Source organism: Aplidium turbinatum, chromosome 8 (assembly GCF_918807975.1).
Source record: "Aplidium turbinatum chromosome 8, kaAplTurb1.1, whole genome shotgun sequence".
NCBI lineage: Eukaryota > Metazoa > Chordata > Ascidiacea > Aplousobranchia > Polyclinidae > Aplidium > Aplidium turbinatum.
In genome coordinates, this window is record NC_137479.1 from 18,786,889 (window position 1) to 18,811,344 (window position 24,456).

Genomic DNA, 24,456 nt, shown 5'->3' on the forward strand with positions numbered 1-24,456 from the left:
CTCAATAGCTGTTCAGATCATGTCAAATAAACTGATGTGATATGATGTAAATAATCACAGTGTAACTCAAGCATGTGTTTGATACTTTTTAAAAAATGCAAACACCCAAAAAATGGTCACCGTACGCCACTGGTGAAAATTTTATACGTAGGCTACATGTTAATTATCGAATAGTGTCATGCATAAAAAAAATATGATAAGAGCAGTATCGTTCTATAAAAACTTTTGGGTGGGCACCGGAGTTTCCACAACGCAAAAATTCTAAGAAAAAATGGGCAATGTAAAAGTTGAGGTTTATTGTAAAAAGCGATTGGTTTAGTAAAGGGTCTTGCAGACTTTGATAAACGGCATAGTGTTTTGGTCGTTTTTTGTTTGTATTTTTAGATTTTCAAATGATTTTTTGTCCAAGACTTAAGCCTACGCTTTTTACTTAACCAAAATCATTAAATTAGAACTAGATTTTTGTGCAAGTTTGAATAGCAAAGTGTGGTAAAATACAGTAGAAGTGAAATTTCAAATAATTTGTTTTTTACGACCACAAAAAAATTCCATAATCTATTTGTTGACAAATGTTTGTATGGTGTTGGGTGTTGTGTTTTAGTGAGGTCTTGAAAGTCTATCTAAAGTTTCTCGTTGTCCCCAACTTCCCTGTAATGTGCAAGAGAAATTTCATCTCATACGTCTCATAACAATGCAATGTGATCAATTGTACAATAATGATAATAATGCTTGTTTTTATATAGCGCTGTATCCATCGCAGAATGCGCTGCTTTTCATCGCAGAATGCAATTGCAATCAAGTTGAGTGAGAGTGACTAATATCATGTTTACTTTAGAATATTGCATTATTTTCTTTGTTCTTGAAGCAACATAACATTTGCGTTACTCCATCTACTACCGAAAACACACGTGCCCTTTGCCGCCGGTAAATTAATGAAATTGGATTGGACAAACAAAGCGAGCATGATTTTGCAAAAACGGAGAAAAATTAATCGTGACTAAGAGCCCCCCTGGATCCGTTGCTGCATTAGAATCCTTTCTTGAAGAGAAGAGTAGAGAAGGCACACATTTAAACACAAGGGAATCAAAATTACAAACCACTATTCAGTCATTTTACGGCCAAAGGTGAATTATTGATCAATGCAGACATTTGAACGCATGAAATAAAGGAAACACAATCATAGCCTTCGACTATATACTGTTGAGGGACTTACAAGGATCGCTGTTTAAATTGTCCGCGCTTTCAACTTTTGTCCATTTGTTGATGGATTCTTTCATGTATTGTTGAGAATAAGCTTTAAGCATAGGTTTGTCGTTTTGGGACAGATAGCAGGAGCGGTTCAATTTAAAACGAGGATTGGAAGCACAGTCTTCTGCAGTGAAGGGTTTGTCCTAAAGAAAGTGTTTAGAAGATATTATGAAATAAAACATCAATGTAGGAAACAGCAGTCATTGTAATCAGATTTGAATTTTGAGTTATGTGGAGGGACACTCTTAAAATAATTTTGAAACATTTAAAAACATTACATTTTACTGAAAATGAATTGAATATTTTGGAATCAGCATACCCATGTATTTATTTATTACGAGGCGAAATTGCAAGTGGGCAAAGAAAGTCATTTTACTAAATTTAAGTAAAGTTTTGGCCGCTTAAAAAAGGTACTTAAGAAACATTACAACAGAGTAAACTTTTGTTTCTATTTCCTAAAACTTGCTTCAACCTTAGGTTATGTAAGAAACATCAGCAACTTTCTTACCACTCTATCCTGCTCCTGGTTAATCTTGTACGAATACTGCATCACGTTCGTGCTGGTAAAGCCAGAAAACTGTTGAGTATTTGGTGGGTAATAATATCTTTGTTGGACTTGTTGAAGAGGCTGCGCTGTTTGTGCTGATGCTGAGCGTACACTGAAGAAACCAATAACGAGGACAAGTAGACAAGCAAGCTAGAAGGAATGTGAACGTTATAGAAAAATATTACAAGTCAGGGTTATAATCGTTCAAGGTGACAGTTTCGCATTTTTCTGCTTTACGTTTTTAGCTTTGTTATTGACATTAAGTGTAGTAATTGCGTATGGGGTAAACCATAGTCTATTGCCCTATCTTTCTGCTACAATAAGCAACTTGTTATGCCACCTCGTTGTTAAGTTACATTTTATTTACATAGTCGTCTCTCGTGAAATCAATTACATTCAAACGTCTGAACAACTCATGAAACCCTGTCAGGAAGTAGCCTACATTTCTCATATTTCAAAATATCATTTGTGTAGCCTATTTTTCGTTACTTTAGCTGCCAGTGTTTTTAAGTATAAAGAATTGTGCTAAATCATATAGAAAACTTGAAATCTCTTGAAATTTCAAACTAAAATGCGCTCTAGTAGAGACAAAACGTGCTTTTAAAAGTTATTAAAACAATGCAATTTCAATTTAATGCTGATGTGCAATCAACTACTAACCTATAACTATAGGTTACAAGGTAAACACAATGATGAAAGCTTACCTTCATATTGTAGAGTTTTAGTTTTTTCTTTCGAAACTTGCTGTAGTAAACCTGCAATCGTAAAACATCTTTCAGTTGGCATTGTGGATGTATTGCAGCAGTCTTACATTTTTTTTCTACAAGTAAATGGATGGATCAGATAAAATTTAAATCGTTTTACTGTCTTCCTTTGTTCGTAGCCTATTGCAACTTGAAAATTATTGAAAGGACCAAGATAACCTTTTCAAAAATTTTGCCTGCATAAATAGAGAATACTCAAACACTAATATGCAAATCATTAACCTTGGAATTCCTGAAATTCCAATAGCCCTAAATAACTAAAATAATATTCTCATTTGTACAGCCGTGATACAGAATCTATCTTTTTCGTATGAGCCGCTATTGCTAAAGTCTATTCTTTTACCACTTCAAATTGCCGATGTTATCCGGACTACACAGAAAGACTGCCAAAGAGTAGCAAGTGTATAAGTTGTATATAACTATAATCCTAGCCTAAGTAACATTACTTTTTACCAGTAGCCTTACCGTTACAATCAACTAGTTGTTCCACTTACCTTGCTTGAATGCGTTTTAACCTAAGAATGGGCAGTCTTGGAGGAGTTTCACAATATGACGTGTTTTTCATCGGATGCTTTATTTCAATCAACTTAAAAATTAAAGTTTGACGTCAAAAACCTTTTTCCCAAAAAAAACCTCATAAAGCGTTCACTTTTTCGTTTATGCTTGATTGCTTACGTAACCTATAAGTTAATTTACTAGTGTTCTGTCACACACAATTTTCATTAATTTTTTGAAAAACCAATATAAATGACGTTTATATTATTGAGGATGAGTCGTGTGATCATTTTCGCCAAAAATCATACTAGTTAATTACAGAATACACTGTGCAAGTTGGTCACGCCTGGTTAAAATAATAGGTTACACTTGCGATTAACAAGCAATTATGTTTTGGCCTGGCAAGCTGCTTGTACGATGGATGTTACATAACAACATCTCGTCAAATTTTATGAGAAACATGTTACATTTCGTTAGTCGTCCGTAAGAAAAAGTTATCTCAAAGTTATCTGAATTGCAGGTATTGCCTAAACGTGAAAGGTGTGTTGGTTGACAATACGATCATGTATGAGTCTGTCGTCATGGCTAATCAATCAAATACGTTTAACATTTTAAATGGTACCGATAGAAATGAAATATCAAAGAGACCGTTAAAAGCTACGCAATTAGGAAATGCACAATCATTTAATTCGTCAACAAACCATGATAGAAATTTGAAAAAATTAAAAGTTTCTAAAATTTAATGGAATATTCTAAAAGCATCCCTATGGCCTATTTAACCTCAACAGTCAACAGCATAATTCTTGTTTTTTCGCGAAGTCTGTAAAAACTTTTACAGGCCTAAATGTAATATATTTTAATGCAAACTGACAAAGAATTACCTTCTTTTGACTTTTCTGGCACTTCACAATAAACACATGCGACTTTTTCAAGCGTTTAAATATGAATCACTCTCCAAATTTTGTAAACTTCAAAACTTAGGCCTAAACGGGCAAGACGTCAAGGCCAGAACGGGCGCTCGTTCCAGGAACAAGAAAGTGTTCTGTCATTTGTTTCACTAGACCAGGCCTGGCCAACCCGCGGCTCTTCAGCACAGCACAACTTGCCTAAGTCGACTTCCTAAAACTCCACAAGAAGTAGACCCAACTCGTATTTAAAATATTGAATTGAGACAAACGACATGAAGCCTGTGATGGAAATCGTCAACTACTGTGCTTTCGCACTCGAACACCAGCAATTTAAGAATTTCATCACTGAGTTGGACCAAGGCTGTCAGGTGACCTACCGCTGCAGTGTGCTCTGAGATGGCAATCAAAAAGTCATATAACGGTTATAACCTACTCTCTCGCTTCTTTCAGCTTTGAGATGTCGTAAATCTGTTCATTGCAGAAAAGAACAAGAACTATCCTGAGCACTCGAGATCCTTGGTGGATTAAGGATCTGCTGGTCCTTCTGGTTAACCTAGGACTGACCTAGGACTATGTCGATCTGAAATTCAGGATAAATTAGAAATCCTACTTGACCTAATTTAAGGCGTGTTTGCGTTTATCAATAAACTGAAGCTATTTAAGACGCATAATACGCAAAATGGAGATACAGTATATCACATTTTATCACTTTGTTGAAAACCAGCGAGAAAGCCACTGACATCGCCCTGAACAAGCAAAGTGTTGCATAGCCTATATGCACAACTGCACATGCAACACCACTAGAAACCTCTTAAGAACGCTTTATGCTCCGGCTCGGTAATCTACATCAGAAACGGCCACAAATTTCGTTCCTTATCGACCCGTTTTATTCTGCGACGGACTGTTTGTAAACTCTGCTGGTCTCAAATGAGGCTACGGCTGAATTGGACATGATTGATCTTTGACAGATCAGCTGAAAACTGTTTTAAGAAAATGGACAATCAAACCATCGAGACACTCATGTGACCGAATTACTTCGATTGCCAACAACGAAACACAAGCCAGATTGGAAGAGGATTGTTCAAGACAAGAATTGCTAAAACTCTCACTAAAGATTGTAGTCTAACACGCACAACAAAAGGTGGCTTGTTAATTTCTGTCATTTTCATGTTTGTGTGTAACATTTACATTAAGTCCAGTTGAGCTAAGATAGATTATCACTGGGCAACATTTTCCAACTTATTTTTTATTTCTTGCTCGTTTCAAGTTTACTTAGACTAATGTGGCCATGCTGAATCCAAATCTGGTGTTAGATTTTTTTTTAACACATCACGTTTATGAGATATGATAATAAAAATAACTTATTTTTGCTAAAAGTGGAAGATTTGGCGTACCGTTTACCACCAACCTATGCAGTGCCATAGTGAAAGGTTAGTGTTAGACAGGCCAAAATAGCTTAAATAAGGTTACTGGACAAGCATTGCCATAAGCCTTCTTAAATCTTTGTTATTTTATGCAAAACATTGACAGGGGGGGGGGGGGGGTCAATTATACTTTTAGCGTCACTTTTAGCTTGATATTATTGTTTTGTTAATAATGTTGTTTCCAAAACAAATTAGTATCAAAATTGTAGTTTGTAGATGTATTTCAGCTATTTATGCACTCCATGGCCTGGATTTCTGGACGTAGCACAATATGTATGTGTAATAAACGTAACGTCAAACCTTACATTTTTGGCAAAAGTAACAATTTGCTGTTATCGTTTCTCACAAACCTGACGTGATAGGACAAATCTGAGGTCAGATGTGGAATCAGCATCCCACAGTTAGTATAAGTCATATATTTTCATTTGAGGAATAAATTTGATGTTGCCCAGTGTTATATGTTTGAGTAAGAAAAAGACATTGTATTAATGCAAATGTGACTCTTTGCGGTTTACAAGTGATAAATGAGTCTCTTGACCGCTGACTACATGGTCACCCCTGCACTAGACTTAGGCCTGCTGTACACTGGTTTGATAACAATCGTAATCAAACCAAGGCCCAAACTAACAAATTCATGCTGGTTCAAGTGACCTGATGCATAAAATTAATGTAAACATGACGCTTTTTAACCAACAGAGTTTCCAAACTTCTCATAAAACCTAGGCTAGATTTGTAGAAGCGTATGTGAATTGCAAACTTATTGGTCATAGTAACTGATTGGTCGCAACAACTAAAGCTGTTGTAATCATGCCAAAATTGCTAAGATTTAAAAAGATAACAAAGCATTGAACATATTGTAAAATCGCAATACTTCAATGGTTATTCGATATAAAGTTCCAGATTCATTGGATTGACGGTCGAACTTGACTGACGGGTCCGCTAGAAAGCGCAGTCGGTTTAGCGGCAGTGCTCCGCAACCGGTGTGCCGCGGCACACCACTGTGCCGCGAGGCGATGCTAGGTGTGCCGCGAGATAACTATCATCAGAAAATACTTTTTGAAAAGAAAGGAGTTTTTATGTTTTAAAAATTCGCGCTTTACCACTGCAAGACAACTTAAACTCTAGTTAGACTTCCCACAGTGCACTTATGATGTTTTTGCCTCACATTTGAAGTTTTCGCAGTGGGTGCCCTAGTTTAAAAAAAGGCAGGTTAACGTGGTTAGTGTATTTTTAGAAGTCAGGCTAGGTCATTTGGAATTGTCAGTCAGCAGTGTTTAATAAAAAATGTCGTAATATTAAAAGCATAGCTGTTAAGTGTAGTACGTTTTGTCAATGGCGACTCCATAACAAACGAGTATTTATTTTGCACAGAACTTTCAGAACGAACGACTGGCCAGGAAATTTTTAGAGAAACCAACGAGTTTTTCATAACCCATGGTATCCATTGGAATAACTGGATCAACGTTTGCACAGATGGTGCTTCAGCAATTGTGGGCGAAGGAATAGGTTTTGCTGCATGGGTAAAACGTCAAAATCCAGCAATTCAACTTACGCAGTGCTGCTTACACAGGGAAGCCTTGATGATCAAAAATTTGCCAACGAAGCTGACGGAAACAATGAACGAATGTATCCAAATTGTTAACTTCATAAAAGCAAGAGCTTTGAATTCAAGCATTTTTTCATTGCTATGCAAAGAAATTGGATCAGAACATCAATCACAGCTATTTTACACTTCTGTGCGTTGGCTTTCTTGGGGAAAAGACCTCGCAAGACTTTTCGAGCTAAGGCATGTAATAAATGAATTCTTATTAAATCAGAACAACCATGATTTGTATAAACATCTTGCAGATAATCATTGAATTGCCAAACTTGCATGTATGACCGACATATATGAACTCTCGAATGAACTCAATATCAAAATGAAAGGCAAAGGTGAAACATACTGACATGTTCTGACAATATAAGATTTAAAGAGAAAATAGTTCTCTGGAAAAACGAGTTAAGAAGAGGATCACTGAAAATGTTTCCCAAAAGCAACCTAAATAGTATTGTGAAGAAAGGGGCGTTCTTCCCGGCTATCAGCACAAGGCTGAGCACTCACTAGTACAGCGAGCAGTTGCGATTCGCTAACCATAACGGTGTAGCTTCCACGCTAGCCATTCAGACCATCCAATCAACAATATGTTCCTCGGCAGCCGATTTGTAGCTAGAATTGGCAGCGATAGACACCGTGTTTCGCCCATGAGGCTGGGCTCGTCAGTATCGCACCACTAATTCTGCCACAAAGGTATTCGACCGGTTTACCAGTCAGTTTAACTCTTATCTTTGTGGAAAGAAAAGAGCCAACAAAACCAGCAGGCGCCAGGGCAGAGGACATTGTGAAGAAAGGGGCGTTCTTCCCGGCTATCAGCACAAGGCTGAGCACTCACTAGTACAGCGAGCAGGTGTCTATCGCTGTCAATTCTTGCTACAAATCGGCTGCCGAGAAACACCTAAATAGTATTGATAAAAAATTGATGTTTGATTTGGTCAAAGAGCACTTAACTTTGTTACATGAGAAATATGACCATTACTTTTTCACAATTAACACGGAACAATACGATTGGATCCGAAATCCTTTTGCGGCTAATGTTGAAATATCAACGCAAGACTTGACTTTGCCTGTTAGAGAAAACTTTCTTGAAGTACGAAATGACAGAACTTTGATATTAAAATTCAGCGATGTTCCACTTGATGAGTTTTGGATTTCTATTGAAGAAGAATACAAGCAAATTTCGCAGGCTGCTATTAAAATTCTGCTCCAGTTTTGCACCACTTATTTGTATGAACAAAGTTTTTCTACTTTGGTATTGATCAAAAACGATAAAAGATCCTGCAAGAAATTGATGGTGAACTTCGAGTTATTCTTTCAAATATTGCGCCGAACATAGCCTACAGCGACTGTGCTCATTGAAACATTTTTTTTTACATTTTGAAAATGTGTCGGCCGAATTGTGCCGCAGAGTTTTAAAGAGTTTTTAAGTGTGCCGTGAGTGAATAAAGGTTGCTGAGCACTGGTTTAGCGTCCGATTTTAAAGGTTTAGCGATTTTTCCGGTTTAGCGTACAAGATTAAAAAGCGATGGTTCCATACTCTCGGGGTGTGAGCTTGACCAACGTATATCAAGGACAGGTTTCTACTACGCGGCACTGAGTGAATGAATTAATTTTCAATTTCGGGTAATGGCACTCATCAAGTGTAAACTTTACTTTGTCAATTTCGGTAACCGGGTCTGCATCAGTGGTTAAAAAAGTTAAAACAACCTTGCCAGGATTAAACTTGCAAAACGGCTTTCTCAGTTTGAGAAATATTTCCACAATCAATAATTGATAAGTATATTAATTAAGGAGCAAAATGGTTGGAACGCTTGGTTGCTCTAATTAAAAAATAAATAACTCAAAATGTACATAGGCTACTAACTCATGTTTAGCAAACAAACGTTTCAAAAAATATACTGTCTTCAATCTTCAGTGCTATAAATGCACGTTTATAGAAATGTATGTATAAAATATGTAAATGTATACATTTATAAAAAACAGAAATATAGGCTATACATTTATAACACTGAAAATGAAAACAGTATAGTTTTCGAAACGTTTGTTTTCTGAGCATGAGTTTAGTATCTACATTTTGGGCTCTTTATTCTTTGATTAAATTACCTAAATTACAAGGTCTGCAAGTAGTTATTTTCATTTATATATTTATTTAGTTTTTTTTTGTATTCAATTAAACTTTCTGAGTTTTCAGCATCAAAAAGCGATTTGTATTCTTCGTTGAGTTGAAACAAACTTTGACAAAATATCCCCGTTCTTGTGTGTACACTGTACAAGCGTGAGATGACATAGAATTCGATATAAAAGATAGTATTTTCTTACTTCAGAATGTGACGTGGAATTATTTTTGACATTCTCTTCCCCTGAGCTAGTCCTACCCCTCAAGTCCTGCTTCAGTGGATAGCTACGTAGAAGACAAATCAACCAATGAGAAGGCAACTAACACAACTATTCAATTTTTATTGGTGTAAAATATTTAAAAACAATACAAACCAGAAGAAAAGAATAAAAGGCATAGATATAAATTATGGTCGATTCGCGGGGAAGAAAACACTTCGATAAAGCAAAGTCGTCGTTGGAAATTGTGACCTGGAAAACACAAATCTGAGCAGCTCAAATAATAAAGCAACATTTTGTGTACGAAGATGGTTAAACACAGAAATACAGCAAGCACGTGGATGTCAAAATGAAATTGGCTAAGTCACAATAGCCTACTTCATTCATTTATTGCTTGATCATCCACAGTACATAAAAGATCAATAGCCAATAGTTTAGGCTAAACCATTTTTTATTGCATATAGAGACAAGCTCAAATAAACCATTAGCCAATACTTTAAGTATAAAATGTAGGCTACTTCGAAAAAATTTTAGTTAGCCTACCAGTAAAAAACTTGGATTTTTTCTGTTTCTCCAACTAAAAGACGGGACGGAGACTTCCAAGGTTTTTCTTGAATGACGAAACCGGCAAGCGTCGTGAGTGTGACCGCTCAATATCAACCGTGGCTTGAACAGTTGAAGGATCTTTAAATTGTAGCGAGTGGATGAGTATGAAACGTTTATACAGGTAGATATCAGGGACATAATATTTAAAAATGCACATAGCCTAAGCCCTAAGTAGTAAAATGTGTACGCGAGCAGGATGAGCCTACACACTTTGTATATCTTGCGGAATAGTTACATTTTTCAGCTTTTGTAGGCATTTTATGCAGTGACGTAGGCGCTAGAAAAACAATTTTAATAAAGATTTTATTTACAAATGTAGCTGCACAATGCAGCTAATTTATGAAACGTCATTTAGTATGTAGGCTATACATTCTCATTGAAACGTTGTAATAGTAAAAAAAACATTTTGTGGGGCAAGATACGATTTTGGTGTGGCAAAGGCTCTCCCAAGCCTTGGCTACATCCCTGTTTTTATGCACAATATAAAATTGAAAAGTGTGTGGGAATGCTTTGACTGCTTGGCATGATGATAAATCCTTTTGCTCACGTAGGAGCTATGTTTTAAGAACGTAGCTTCAGTAAATTTAAAATATATGCAGCCACAAGGCTTATAGTAAGGATGCTTACCCGGTGAGACGCCTCTTCCGTAAGCGTGTCATGTTTAGGTATAAATTGCTTCACTTCGTTTTTTGGAACAGAATCCACCTCATCACATGTTTCGTCCGAACTTCGATACAACGGAAAGTGCTGCGAATGTACAGCACAGCCTCAGTAAATATAAAGCTGCTGATTTGTCTCGTGTTTGACAACTTTAAAACTCTCAAGATTGCAAAATTAGGAAATCAAACTAACACCTTCAAGCTGGTGCCAATGTAAACGAGCGGTTCGTGAAGGGCCAAAGGTAAGAGCTTTGGCCCAAGCTTTGTTTTTGTAGTAGTCTAGGGTCAAATCTATATAAATGACATGACAATGTTTACGTCACAGGCTAACATGGGTGAGCTCAAATACGTTTCACTTACAGCTCATTTCATTCATTGTGAAATTAAAGTTATTCATGATGTTAACATTCTTCAGTTTTAAACATATTTCTGTATCGAATGAGATGTGTATTCTGAATATTTTCGCAGTTGGAAATATTTTTAGTGGCTTGAGCTTCTGCTCGTTGCGTTGTGAGGCAGAGTTTCCTATCCACCCTTTTACAATCTTCTCTCTTCAATGCACAAAGAGCTTATGTTTTACTTGGTGAACAAAAAATAGTGCGATTGTTGATGAAATGTTGGTGCAATTTTTAATTATGGAGCCTGCAATTAAAATATTTCAAAACAATAATGGTTTTGCTTTGTAAGTAATTACCTGTAGTATAATCGGTCTTACGTTGTTGTATTTTGGGAAGCATTCGTCGTAATCATTATCCTAAGAAACAAAATCCACTCGAAGATACGTTATCAATGCAGAAACATTCAAGGAAATTTTTCACAAATCAATAAATAAGTTACATTTATGTTGGTCGCGAGCCTAACTGTCTGCTGTACTGGTATATGCCAATACGATAGTTGAGCAATAAGATATGAAGAACTTCCTACCTGTTCACAGGCAAAATCTTTTGCCAGTTCATTTAACCTGTTTTCAACATCGCTACACATCGCGCAACCATCTCCATCAAAGCCCATGCTATTCAATAGAATGAAAGCATTTCCTTTCATTGTCACGATCTGAACATTTTTTGTATGGAAGGCTTCAAAGAACCTGCGTTGTCGCGATGTGACGCAATTATTGCTGTGGCATTTTGAAACTGAGAGATCACAAGCAGTTGCCTACACAATTTACTAAAACTTACAAAAGCTATCGCAAACATTTCAGCAAAATATCAGTAAACGACTTTTTATACCCACAAAACCACGCTTAAGTGGTGATATTTTGTTGATAAACTGTGCGATAACATGCAACATACCTTTTCAATTTAATTGCTGAAATATGGGAGTGAAACCCCACATCGTGGTTGCCAACTATGACATGCAAGGCAATACGGGCAGGAGTCGCAAACACTTCTCTAGCTCTGGTAACGTATTTGTTCCATTGCCTTGTAGTTGCCCATTTTCCTTCGTCAAAAATATCACCAAGAATGAAAACTGCAGTTGGATCAAGCAAGCCCAATGCAGTCTGATATGACCGGTACATCTGCCATTCTCTACACATGCAATAGTAGTTCATGGTTATCTCAAGCTTTGATTTATATATTTTCGCAGGGTCTAAGCAGCATAACATAGAAAACAAAACCTAAAAAAATTATAGTTTTTGATATGATGTGTGTCGAAAATACTACTACAATCGCAAAAAAAATGGGCGAAATATAATGTGTTGTTGAGTTTGGGTCTATGCTCCGAAAAAAGGTTTCGAAACACCAACTCGAAGTTGGTATCAAGAGTAGCATTATATCTATTTGGAAATGCAGAGAATCAAAAATCTTTAACCATGCTTTGTGGTCACAAATTACCAACATGCGCAACAGGGACGCACCGTCTCAATTTGTCGAACCAATGTCCATTTCTTTCTCCCAAAAGATGTGGGTCAGAGAGAACAAGAAGTCTGTAAATAACAAGCATGTAAGCTGTCGTGTCTCCGGTGATGGAATTAGGTAGTGGTGAATGAGGCATTTGCCTCTACGTAACTGCCTACCACTCCCAGCCAGTTTAGGAGCTTTAAATTTCACAAGCATTTAGGGCTTAGGCTATTCTGGATGAAGAAATTTTTCTTTCAAAAACAATTTTAACAGATAGCTTACTTGAGTCAAAAAACAATTTACCAAAACGAAATTTTCATGTCAGTGCGCTAAAAAAATGCTAAATTTATCTGATAAAGTCATAGAGCTTTGGTGGAGAGTTTGTCTTGTTGAGCCATAGGCACACGAAGCCCAACAACGTAATCAAATTTAACATACTGTATTTAAGTTTATAACAATCATATTTACAATAACATTTTCTTTCTGATTAAACTGAATCTTGGCAACTTTTTCTACCACAGTATATCATCTAGAAGTCAGTGGAAGATTTAGGTAGTTGCAAATGAAGCAATTTCCGCAACCCTACACTTTGAGGAAGATCAGTAGTTTAACACATTCTATGTCATAAACGCTTTCATTCGAAATGGAAACATTATCAAATGTTTTTCATTAGAAAATGTATAAACTAATGGATAATACAAAATATAAATGAGTATAAACAAATGTGCGGGCCCCAAAGAAATTTTAACAGGCGACATTTTACAATTTCTTTACACGCAGACCCAGACAAGCGTACTCACTGCTCACAACAAAAATATACACCGTGGGCCAAACAGATTACTCCTTTTAATGGTTTTCTTCAATGCCAACACCTACTTCATTCCACACTCAAATATCTGTGCCGAAACTCTTTTATGCCATTCTGCAGCATGTCCCTGCCACATTTTTTGTTTTACAAAACAGTAATTTTCAAACAAGCCTATGCACTTACTTCAGTAGAGAAGTGTCCTCAAATGTTGATTTGACTTTTCCTTTCTCTTTTTTTAAATTAACTTCAGGCCAATTACACTTCCAGAGAGCGATATAATACAGAAGAAATTCACTTGTAAAAATAGTAAGAAAAACGTAAGCTAGAAGGAAAACTACTTTCTTGTTTTTGCGTAAAAGTCGAAGCAACTTCACCATTACACAAAATTTTCTACGATATTTGTTGATACCTGATTCAAGAACAAGTACTTTTTAGACGGTACTCTAGTAACATAGGCTACAGTTGCAAACACTTCCTTAGACGATGTCATACAAAAAAAATCCACTCCATACTTTTTAAATGCATGACATTTCATACAATTAGGCTGATGGAGAACCAAAGCAGCAGATCGTTTTCATAAAGCTAGACTAAACATGAATAGGTAGGCATGCTATTGATGTTACATCGTAAAGCAGTTTTGTAAAGTAGGGATGGAAAAGGCACGAAAGGCTTGCGCAATCTAAACAATTCTTGTACATATAACCTAGTCCTAAAATATGTCATAGGCTTATACATCATGTCATAAAATATGCCATAGAATATGATCCAAATTAGGACATTTCTCTTCAACCTATGCAACGACGTAAGTTAGCTTATAATAGTTTAGATCCCCCCTCCTGTTAAGGGGATTTGAATAATATTGTATGCAAACATGCAAAGTGAAATTCGAAGTTTATGACAGACAATGCAAAACTTCGCAGATTCTGTTTGCTGAAAACCGTTTGACATACCAGTAAACCTCAGTCTGACCAATATGCCACGCTTTTAGGCCTACAACACCGGCTACCAAACAAACTGTTGACTGTCAGTAACTGCTTGATCATGCCAGCGATATGTCAAGACAAACAGGAAAACATACAAAGAACAAAGAAAATATGTGGGCCACAACAGGAACATACAGATAAAATCAATTTGAAATAGTAACCTTATTGATGCAATGTAGGCTAGTACAAGAAACAGCAGAGTGATTGTAGGATAGGTGCCGCCTGTTAAGTTACCACAGTGGTACCCAACATGGGGAAAACTTATATTTTAGTTAAATTACCGATACAGTAGTCGTTACAAATGTATCAAATTGACATTTCCTCTTTCAATTAATTGTTTTGATCGCTTTATATCTGCAAAACCAGCTTTTCGACATACTGTATCCTTACGTTTTTTGGTGGTTAAAGAAAAAAATGTAAATAGCCTACTGCGACAGAAGCTCGAAATTCAAGATCTCACATCAAGTAAGGCTGTGTTTATCCATGGTTTATCGCTTACCACCCACGACAGGGACCCACTTCTCTCTAAGGCAAGGGTTCTAACTTCTTAATCTGGGGATGTGCCTTCCCGATGGGGGTGAAGAGTCTCCAAAGGGGGCGAAAAAGTTGTAGGCTGATGCACTATATAGTAACTATGCTACTGTATTGTACAAGTGGTGAACAGAAATGTTGCACCACCTTACTTCGTGTCACGGTTATTGTTTGGGGATGAGACCTATGGTTTGGTTTGAGTTTCATCGCTTATTCTTGAGGTTGTTGTTTAGTTCATTGTTCGTAACTATTTTTTGGGTCAATGCGCCAGGAAAGGTTACTACTTTCGGTGTGCAGTAGAAAACATAAAAATATTTAAAAAGCTGCGTTATTCTTAGAATTTGGGACAGAAAGTATGTGTTCTCTCAAACTAAGGCTATTAAATTGGATTCCATGCTTTCCAGTAGATTCCACTGAACAAATAATGAGTGGGTGCAGTAGCGGCTCGTATTTATAGCAGAGGCTACATTCCCCTCGCAGGGGCTCCGAGAATCCTATCCGGTGACGGTTAAAGCTTGACGCAGTGACGGTTACAGCTTGACGCAGTCAAACCCATGACGCTACATTACCCTTTTGTAATTGAAGCTCTAAAGACCTCACTGAAATATAGCAATTTGAAACTAAGAACTGGATCGGAAGTTGAACCATTGCTAAAGTGTTAGAGCAGTTTCAAATCAATGCTTTTGTGCATTGTGTGAAGTACAGTCTTAAACTCAACCTTCAACACTCAACCTATCGCTGTGCTCAGCGAACTTATTCAGTATTCATACAGATACAGTCAGTGGCGGCTCGTCCATAGAAACTGCAAAACTGCAGCACCCCCTGCACATTTCAGTATTTTATTTTTTTTATTAATTTCACGTTTTTTCTCGTCTTCTCTATAGATCCTACCGACTAGAAGTTTCATAATTTCTGGGTTTTAAAAAATATGATGATTTTTTAAGTTTTGTATTTGGCAGCTCTGAACTGCAAGCCCTGCAGTTGCGATCTTATAAAAGAAGAACAAAGAGAACTTGTGACGTCATATTTTGGCTCAGGTTGCTTCAAATCCCACAATTTCGAACTGCAAATTTTGCAGTTGCTGGTCACGTGGTCAGGCTAGCTACTGTTGCAAATACTGTTGTTTTCAAACACGATATTAGGTGGCTGCGACTGATGCTGTTACATGGTTAGACTAATGTGCTTTGCTTTCTCCACAAAAAGATAAAGCTTAGACTAGGTTTTCATTAGTGTTGTTAAATTAAATTTAAGAAAAGCTCTACCAATAAATTTTTGTGGTTACCAAACCTGGTTGATTTTTTATAAATTAAATGTAACCTAGGTTCATTGTTAACTTACGATAATAAGTTAAGGCCAAAGGTCACATGCTAAAACAGCCTATTTAAACTTGATGAACATCAGGAAATTAATTGCTCAAATAGCCTCAGAATTCATGAAATACCACTAAAATAAGGTAAAATTTATGGGGGTCATGTCCCTAGACCCCTTGGCATCGTGCCTTTGGCGCTCGCTCTTTCACGTATAGGCTACCTCCGGTTGCAGCACCCCCTGCTATAAATACCACGAGCCGCCACTGGATACAGTGAAAAACTGTTCAGTGAAAGAGCTGGTTGTTAAAATTAAAAATTTAAAGAAATTCAATTTCAAGCTGAGGAAAGTCCCGCTTGAGACAGACATGCAACGCATGACACAAATTTGCTGCTTGTTTTTTTTTTCTTTTTTAGGGGAGGCCACTTTTCGTATTGTTTCCTGACCCCATGCCTGACCGGTCCTGATTTCTTTCGGAGGCCCTGCCTCTAACCCGGATTTTTCTTTTTAGAAGAAAGCAGTTTCAGTGTTACTTTATCCAAATTAATTGATTGCCTTACTCTAACTATGTTTTCCTTTTACTATTCGAAAAATGCGTTGTTTCTATAAAAACATCGCCTACACACACGCTAGGTTATAAACTTTTAGCCTAAGTGTTTTATTGGTGACTGCAGTAAAACTATCGTAGGCTACTACGTTACAACAACGTGTCTTAAGAAATTTCTGGAGGTAGTTGAAGTTTAGGCTACAACTATTTTTTTACAATAAGTGAATAAAATATTTATCCGACACGATTAAAATATCCAGGGTTCTTTCATGCAGTAATTTTATTCTCTAGTCCCATTAAATCAAACTCCAACCGCGTAACAAAATCATTAAACAAAATCAAAATCATTAAATAATCAAGCTTGCTCAACGTCAACTGTTTTTTTAGTTTTATAACCTTTTCGTCATCTAACTCAAAGCACATGAAGGCAAAGTCTTCCTTCCCTACGCTCAAAATAAACACAGGCCTAAACAGAAAAACGGGCAACTCCTATTCATTTCATTTGTGGTTTGGTTTGACAATAGGCTTTTGTAGATGCCATTCACTATAGACAAGTAAGTGCGCGTCACAATAGCAAGTGCTTCACACTCCACCTAACTCAGGCAATAGATTTAGATCTCAAAAGGCCTTGATTTTCTTAGGCAAAGCTACAGTTTAGGCTATGTTAATTCACTTCAATTGGAGTTTTGAATAATCTAAAAAAGGCCTCATCCATTTTAGCCTACCAGAAGGCGTAACACTCATTGTACCGCGATGGTACAAAGAACAACTGATAACCACATTAGAATTATATTATTTCGAACACTCGTGTTTTGGCCATAAGTTGAGATTAAAATCATATTTCCGGGCTGTTCTGTTATGCTGCGAAGAAGCATGGTGGAAGAAGGGTAGATACTTTAACGTACGACCAGGGTTGCCAGATTGATAAAACAAAAAAGGCCAAATGCATCCCCAAAAAAGGCCAAATTATAGAAAAAAAGGCCAAACCTGAGGTTTTGTTCTCTTTGTTGAAATCAGTGGTGTTTTTGCACTTACTTTCAACAGCAAATTAGATAATATTTACCCAGTTTCTATTGTTCTACATGTTATCTGTTAAAGAAGAATCGCTTAGTAAAATTCCTGAAAAAATGCAATCCATAAAATACAAACAGATAGGTATGGAAACAATTACAATACAACTGAAATATGCATACAACATTAGGCTAAGCGTCATCTTGTAGACTAAAAAGCCATTAACGTCGACCAGTGAGACCCAGGTGACTAGTGAGAAGGAGTTAATATTGGCATATCACTTAATGCAATATGAAATAGTATATATATATATACAATATTTATACCCAATATAATTACTTGTAGGCTACATTAAACACCCAACACTGCAAAATCAGAGAAATCAATTGCATTTATGTCCAACATCTTTCCACAATGAACACTCCTTATTATAAGAAAGCTAGCGCCTCTGCCATTTCGTTACTGCTAGTTTCACCATAAACAATATCAGATGTGAAACGCCTTATCATTATGCCACTGCCATCAAAGTTTGTGCAACATTTTCCATTCAGCAGCCTGTCCGTTGGTATTCGCAAAATCGTTTCCAAAAGCTCAGTCTGCATTTTGTTTCGTGTTTATTTTCACTGCAGTAAGTAATGAAAAAATCCTCTCTACTACTGCATTACTGACAAGGATGCAGAGACATGTTAAAGCATAGCTAGCAAGGTCTTTGAAATGGGCATGATGTAAAACGCTACACCAAAACTTTTCACTGTTGCTAGGGATAACCAAAAGAACTATGAAAACCAAAAGAAAAAAAGGCCAAACAAATGCCAATCGGGAAACTAAAAAAGGCCAAAAAAAGGCCAAGCGGCCAAACAAAAATTGTCCAGCCAAACACTTTTCAAAAAGGCCAAATTTCTGACATTTGGCCGTAAAAAGGCCAATCTGGCAACCCTGCGTACGACACGCTTCCGGACGAACCAGCTGATTGCAATCATGCGTGTCCTTGTGATTCTTGCATATTGTGATTTTTGTATGGGTGGGGTTGTATTGGTTGGTTGGTTGGTTTTGAATCTTTATCCTCGGACTGACAAAGCCTTGATAGGTTATTCCTGGTAGTTTCGCATACTTTTAGAGGCTTTTGACTGATGGCAGGCTGCCGAGTACCGATATTGATAGAGTGAAGTTTCCGAAATGTTGTTGCCGGGGAACTATTCCATCCATTTGGTGCTGCTGAATGGAGAGCAGTTCTTAATTGTTGCTCAAGCGCACACCCCGAGAGTCGAACCAGCGCCGCTTGATCTTAAAGCTTCTTTGTCCACGAAGTCACGCGCTAACCAACTGAGCTATCGAAGCGGACAAGTGGGCTTATTAACTTATTGATTCATGGCCACCTGGAGATGCGGCTTGATTTGTCACATTTTGTAGATTTTGATTACCGCTACTGCTGGTGTTTGACTGACATTTTCTCAGTGATGTACGTGCATACAAAAAATATTGACGCCGTCACCGTAAACGCAAACGTTCGACAAACCATACGCCGTATGCGTCAACGTAACTTGTAAAAAAAGTTGGCAGCGTCAGCGTTAGCGCATACACTAGCGTAAACTAATTTTGTTTGCTAGGTGCCAAACACTCACACGGTATAAACCACTCGAAACAAACAAGTTTTATTTTGAATTTCCACGAAGATACACAAGCATCCGAAAGTGTTCATCTGACATTTTGCTGTATTTTGGTTCCAAATTCCAATATGTCTTTGCCCATTGAAAACATTTCTTCAACTGCAGCGCTGGAAGGTATTGGCGTGTTGTAGCGAAAAAAATACATTAAAAAGTATGCGTTGACGCTATGCGCTAAAAAACTGCGTAAAATTTACGGCGTAGCCTTAAGCGCAAACTATCCAAAAAAATGTGGCCTCAAGAGTTAGCGTAAACAAAAAGCCTACGCCGCAAGTATGCGGCGTATACGTAGCCTATATCTCTGCATTTTCTGAGATGTTTTTACTTTTTGCTGTCTCTTAAGTCTTAATGATATAGCCTAAAAGCTTTTTGTTGCCTTGGAGAAGCAGTAACAAATGAAAAAAAATAAGTTGAAAACCCTCAATCAGACTGTTAGGGAAGAACCTCCATCAATGGGACAAATTTTGCGTTTTGCTAATTTTTTTAAGTTTTGTAACGAAATGCAGTGCTTTTTTTTTACAACACTAATGCCAATGCATTTTTTTTTTCAAATAACACTTGGTTTGATTTCATTATCTCCAGTGGTTTAGAAATAACGCGCAGTTTTTTTAAGGTTACTCAAAACGTCCCATTGTTGAATCTGGCTCCACCATTGGGACAGGCAATTTCTAACAATAGGACACAATTTATTATCTGTGTAAATGCACATTATAAACTTGATATTCACTTTGTTGTTGATTATATATAGGCTACTGTAGTGCATTAGGCTATTAAAGTTTTCTAAATTTTTCTCAACTTCATCATTCAAAATCTTTTTGACACCATAATGAGGTTGAAAACTTAGATTGCTTTTAAGATCATTATTTGCTTGGGCTCTTTTGTATGTGTCAACCCAGCTTTTCAATGTTTGGCTTGGTATGTCAAATTCTCTTGCTACGGGTCTATTTTTTCCGGTTTGTAAGTTATTGCTTTTTCAACAGCAGTTTTCATAGTTAAAGGATCTGTGTTTCCCTTTTTACGAATAAGTCGAGTTGATTTACAGTGTCCCATTGATGGGCAAGACCTGCTGTCCCATTGTAAGATGCCATCCGCAAATGCAAAAAAAATCAGCTAATTTCTTAAAGACTACTTTACTGACAACAACGTTTTGTCCTAAGAACTGCCAGACATATAGACTATGCTACCATGCTTTTTCAACCTGCTTCGCCAAGTATGTACAAAAATATCTTCAAGACAAGTGACCTATCTTTTTTTACTTTGGGTATCAAAAAACACACTTTCTTTAACAAACCAGCCATGCATGCAAATTGAAGGATCCCACTGTTGGTACAAGCGAAAGACTACATGGCGAATAGAAATTCGTCATATACGTTGTGCTCGCTTGATCAATCAAACGTGGGAGACCAAGTGTTCCATTGTAGAATCGTCCCAATGATGGAGGTTCTCCCCTACTCAAAAATTAACAGTCTGACTAAAATCTTCGAAATCAAATTGTCTTTGTTTTTTAACATCTGATAATGTTAGAACCTATTGTGTCATCTGGGGAAAACAGTAAAGAAGACGAAAAAATATAATTTGTAGAAAAATTCATTTAAACAGTCGCCCAAAGTTGCCAAAATCTGGAAATTTTTACAAAATGTGACAAATCAGGCCGTATCTTTAGGCAGCCATGATTGATTGTATCATTGCACAATAGGATATATGAAATTTCAGGGGATTTATTGACTTTATGGCATGAATTGGATTTCATGAGAGGTTGCACCTCTGTTCCTTCCAGTCGCACATCTCTTATTTGAGTGGAGAATTTTTGGTCCTTTACTGAAACGCTAAGTCTCACTTGTAGCTCCGCGTGATTGGTGATGCACACCAGAGGTGTAGGACTACGGAGTCAGGTTTACTGGACTTCTACTCCAAATTTGTAACTTCAAACTCCACTCCTGTTCCAACTATTTCAAGGATATTGACTCCAAACTCCATTCCGACTACAAGCGCAAATCATAAATCACAATCTATGACAGCGTATTTGTACACTAAAAGTAGGCAAGAAATGAAACTCCGGCTCCTGTTTCTGCCAAAAATTTGAGACTGTGGTACCACTCCAACTCTTAAATACTATGAAACTTCACCACACGTCCACACTATGGTAATGGATCGATTGATCGACTAAACTAAATGATATTCAATCATGTCTAAATAGTTTGAGTTTGGTTTGGCATGTTTTATTGGGAAGTCAATCCTAAGAAGTGCGTGAAGACTGAAACGAGAACTTTTAGATTACCGCACGCATTGGGTCATTTGTGTGTTATTAAGTCGTCGTCTTAGTGTAAGTTATTAAGATCTATAGGCTATACTGTAGAGTGACCGAGAGTCGAAATAGACTGAACGGATGAAGATGATGATAACTATTGCGTCACATTTACTTTTATTCGGGGCTTCAAGCGTTCATGACGTTATTTTAAAATGACGCGCCAGGGCGCCTGTTTAAATTGCAGGATGAACGAAGTTACTTCAGCTTTTAAGGGAAAAGAATCATCATTTTCAAAAAGTTAAGAAACAACGAATTTGTTACAACTTAAAGGACATTTTTTCTTTACAAGGGACTAACCAAACCAATTCGTAACCGAGTGCATCTGGAAGTTGAAAGCGTTTGTCTGCAATCTGAGCATTTGAGTAGCTATAGAATCAAAGTTACAAAATGTAAGCGAAGTTTGCATTATTCAATTGGCTGAGAAAAACAATTAAATCCGTGTCATTTTAAAGCTACAGTAGAACTCGGTTAATCCGGATTCGGTTAATCCGGATCTTCGCCTAATCCGGATGAAACTGGAAGTACAAATGATTTGTAATCTTTTTCTTGAGAAACAGCTTCGGATTATCCGGATTATTTAATCTGGATCTTCGCCTATTCCGGACAAAAGTTGCGCTTTCTCTATCGCTTTATCCGGATTTTCCCGACAGTTTTGCCATTTTATGCTAAAACGTAACGTGGCTTATTGCGAGAAATTTCTTATCTATTGTTCCGTTGATGTGACGCAATAAATTATTGCGGATTTCTTCTTTTCATGAACAGTAATCCCTCCTAATGCAAAATTCGTGCGCAAACGCCCAAACTCGTACTGTAACTTGAAAAGATGTCGGTGAAATGTTCGGCGGTATGTCGGTGATGTTTTTCCAATAGAAGACTTTGTTTAATTTTTGTGAGTTTTCCAAAGAAACTCGTCTTCCGTAACTGTTTTCAAAAGTTTTGAGTGACTACAGATTATTCCGACACGCATGTCTGAAGATATTTTTGCCAGTGTGTTCTTGCGTTAGACGCAGAGTCTACAAATACATTCGTTTTACATGCATACTGCATTTCAAAAGAATTCTATCGCTAATATGGTGATCGCGCGTCTCGGAATTAACAGATGACCACACTAATGCGTTCAATTTCGGTGATTTTTACCGATACCCTTCTATCTTGGTAACGTCAGGCTTGATAGAACCATCATCGGTTAATCCGGATGGAATCGCCGGTCAAATCGAATCCGGATTAACCGAGTTCTACTGTATTTGATATAATTTTGTAATTTTTTTAGTTTTTAACTTGTCTTGAACCCTGTGCTGATTGTGCTTGAACTTTCTTGACTGTTATTGTATGTTTCTGTGTTTTTGAGAATTCTGGATATAGTTGGTAGTTTTCTGCACTAGTTTATTTGTTCCAAGAAACAGCAAGATCCAATAACGCTGGTTCGGCTCTCGGGAATTGAGCATCGCAATTTAAGAACAACTCTCAATGCAACGGCACCTAGTGGATGAAACAACTCAGACAAAACTACAAGTGGAAATTTCAGTTTGCCAATCTCGGCAACGGGGCCTGTGTCAGTAGTTCAAAGCCACTACAAGTAGGCTATGCGAAATTACCGGGAATAAACTATCAGCTATAGGCCTTCCAATATGAGGGAAAAAATTCAAAATCAACTATGTCGGTTGCATAACGTAATCCTCTTTCTGATTTTATTCGTGTTTTCACAGTTTGATGAATTCTCGTGATATCTTTTTTCATTTGATTAGCATGCTTATTGATTAGATTAGGGTCCCGCGTAGTTATACTTCGTTCGTGCAGCGTTTTTCGGCTTGTAATGTTACACACACCGGTAACATTTAATATGCGATTTTTTCTTCATTTTTGAATAATTTACTCGCTCGCTTTGCTAGTTCAACCGCATTGTCTGCACCTAATCAGCGACTTTCGGCAAGCATAGTTTTGAAAGTGGATTTTAAGGGAGTAAAAAGCTGTTTTTCTTTTAAAAACAAAAAAAACTAACAAAATAATGCAATATTCCGAAGTAAACACTGCTCACTCAAACAACCTATTGCTTTGAAGCTTTACTGGCTCTTACAAAAGTTGTTCTGTTAAAGTGGCTACCGTTTAATTTGGATAAGCAATAAAGTGATTACTGATTATGATGTCTCGTAACCTCCGTTCTGACCTCTCAATGTTAGAAATGCAGATGGTAATGGTAAATTTTACTATGATCCATGCAGGATAACTTGCAATTGCAAATGAGATTATCGGGCTCCAAATTAAGACGCTTCTAAGAAAAATAAAACAAATCAATAGTTTTTTTCTCTACAGTCTAAACCTTCCAATCATGTGGCTAAACTGACACTAACAGTATTTTAATAAAAGTCATTTTATTATAAGTTATTCTTTCTATGAAAAGTGCTTTGTATCCAAAGGATCCACGATAGCTTGTTTTAAGTTCCCAGGCCGCTAAAACCAATAGGCTGCTATTAGATACTAATATGTTACCAACGCAATACGCCTTCAATTAGCCAAACTACGTATAATATACTTGTTCACAGAACCTTATAACTCTCTGTTACTTTGTTGTGTAGATTTATTTGGCAAGAGTACTTCAACAATGAAGCTGTAGGCCTATCACTCTCCAGAAGTTTGGTTGGAAATTCATTTCAAGAAACTCCATCCCGCTCCGATACCGAAGTCACCCGCATGCCATCTAGACCATTTTCATAATTATCATCTTCACTACATTTTTCATCATTCATGATCATCAGTGTAATATCATGCTCAAATAATAAGTTAATTAATCTAAAATCCTGTACCCATCAGTTATCAATTCCTATTCAATATCACACCACTGTCGTTGCTGCGAACACTCCATTTTCCTTAAAACGATG

The 24,456-nt window shown here is 37.0% G+C and overlaps 1 protein-coding gene across 1 annotated transcript; it reads right to left on the reverse strand.

The window, feature by feature from the left end:
* Positions 1–9,413: 9,413 nt before the first annotated feature.
* LOC145775874 (metallophosphoesterase 1-like) lies at positions 9,414–13,631 on the reverse strand. The gene is made up of 8 exons (XM_082587261.1): positions 13,412–13,631; positions 12,438–12,506; positions 11,872–12,108; positions 11,504–11,666; positions 11,274–11,333; positions 10,548–10,667; positions 9,858–9,998; positions 9,414–9,566 (listed from the first exon to the last, which is right to left on the reverse strand). The coding sequence occupies exons 1-8, from the start codon at positions 13,603–13,605 to the stop codon at positions 9,426–9,428; spliced, it is 1,125 nt and encodes a 374-aa protein (XP_082443387.1). The 5' UTR covers positions 13,606–13,631; the 3' UTR covers positions 9,414–9,425.
* Positions 13,632–24,456: the final 10,825 nt, after the last annotated feature.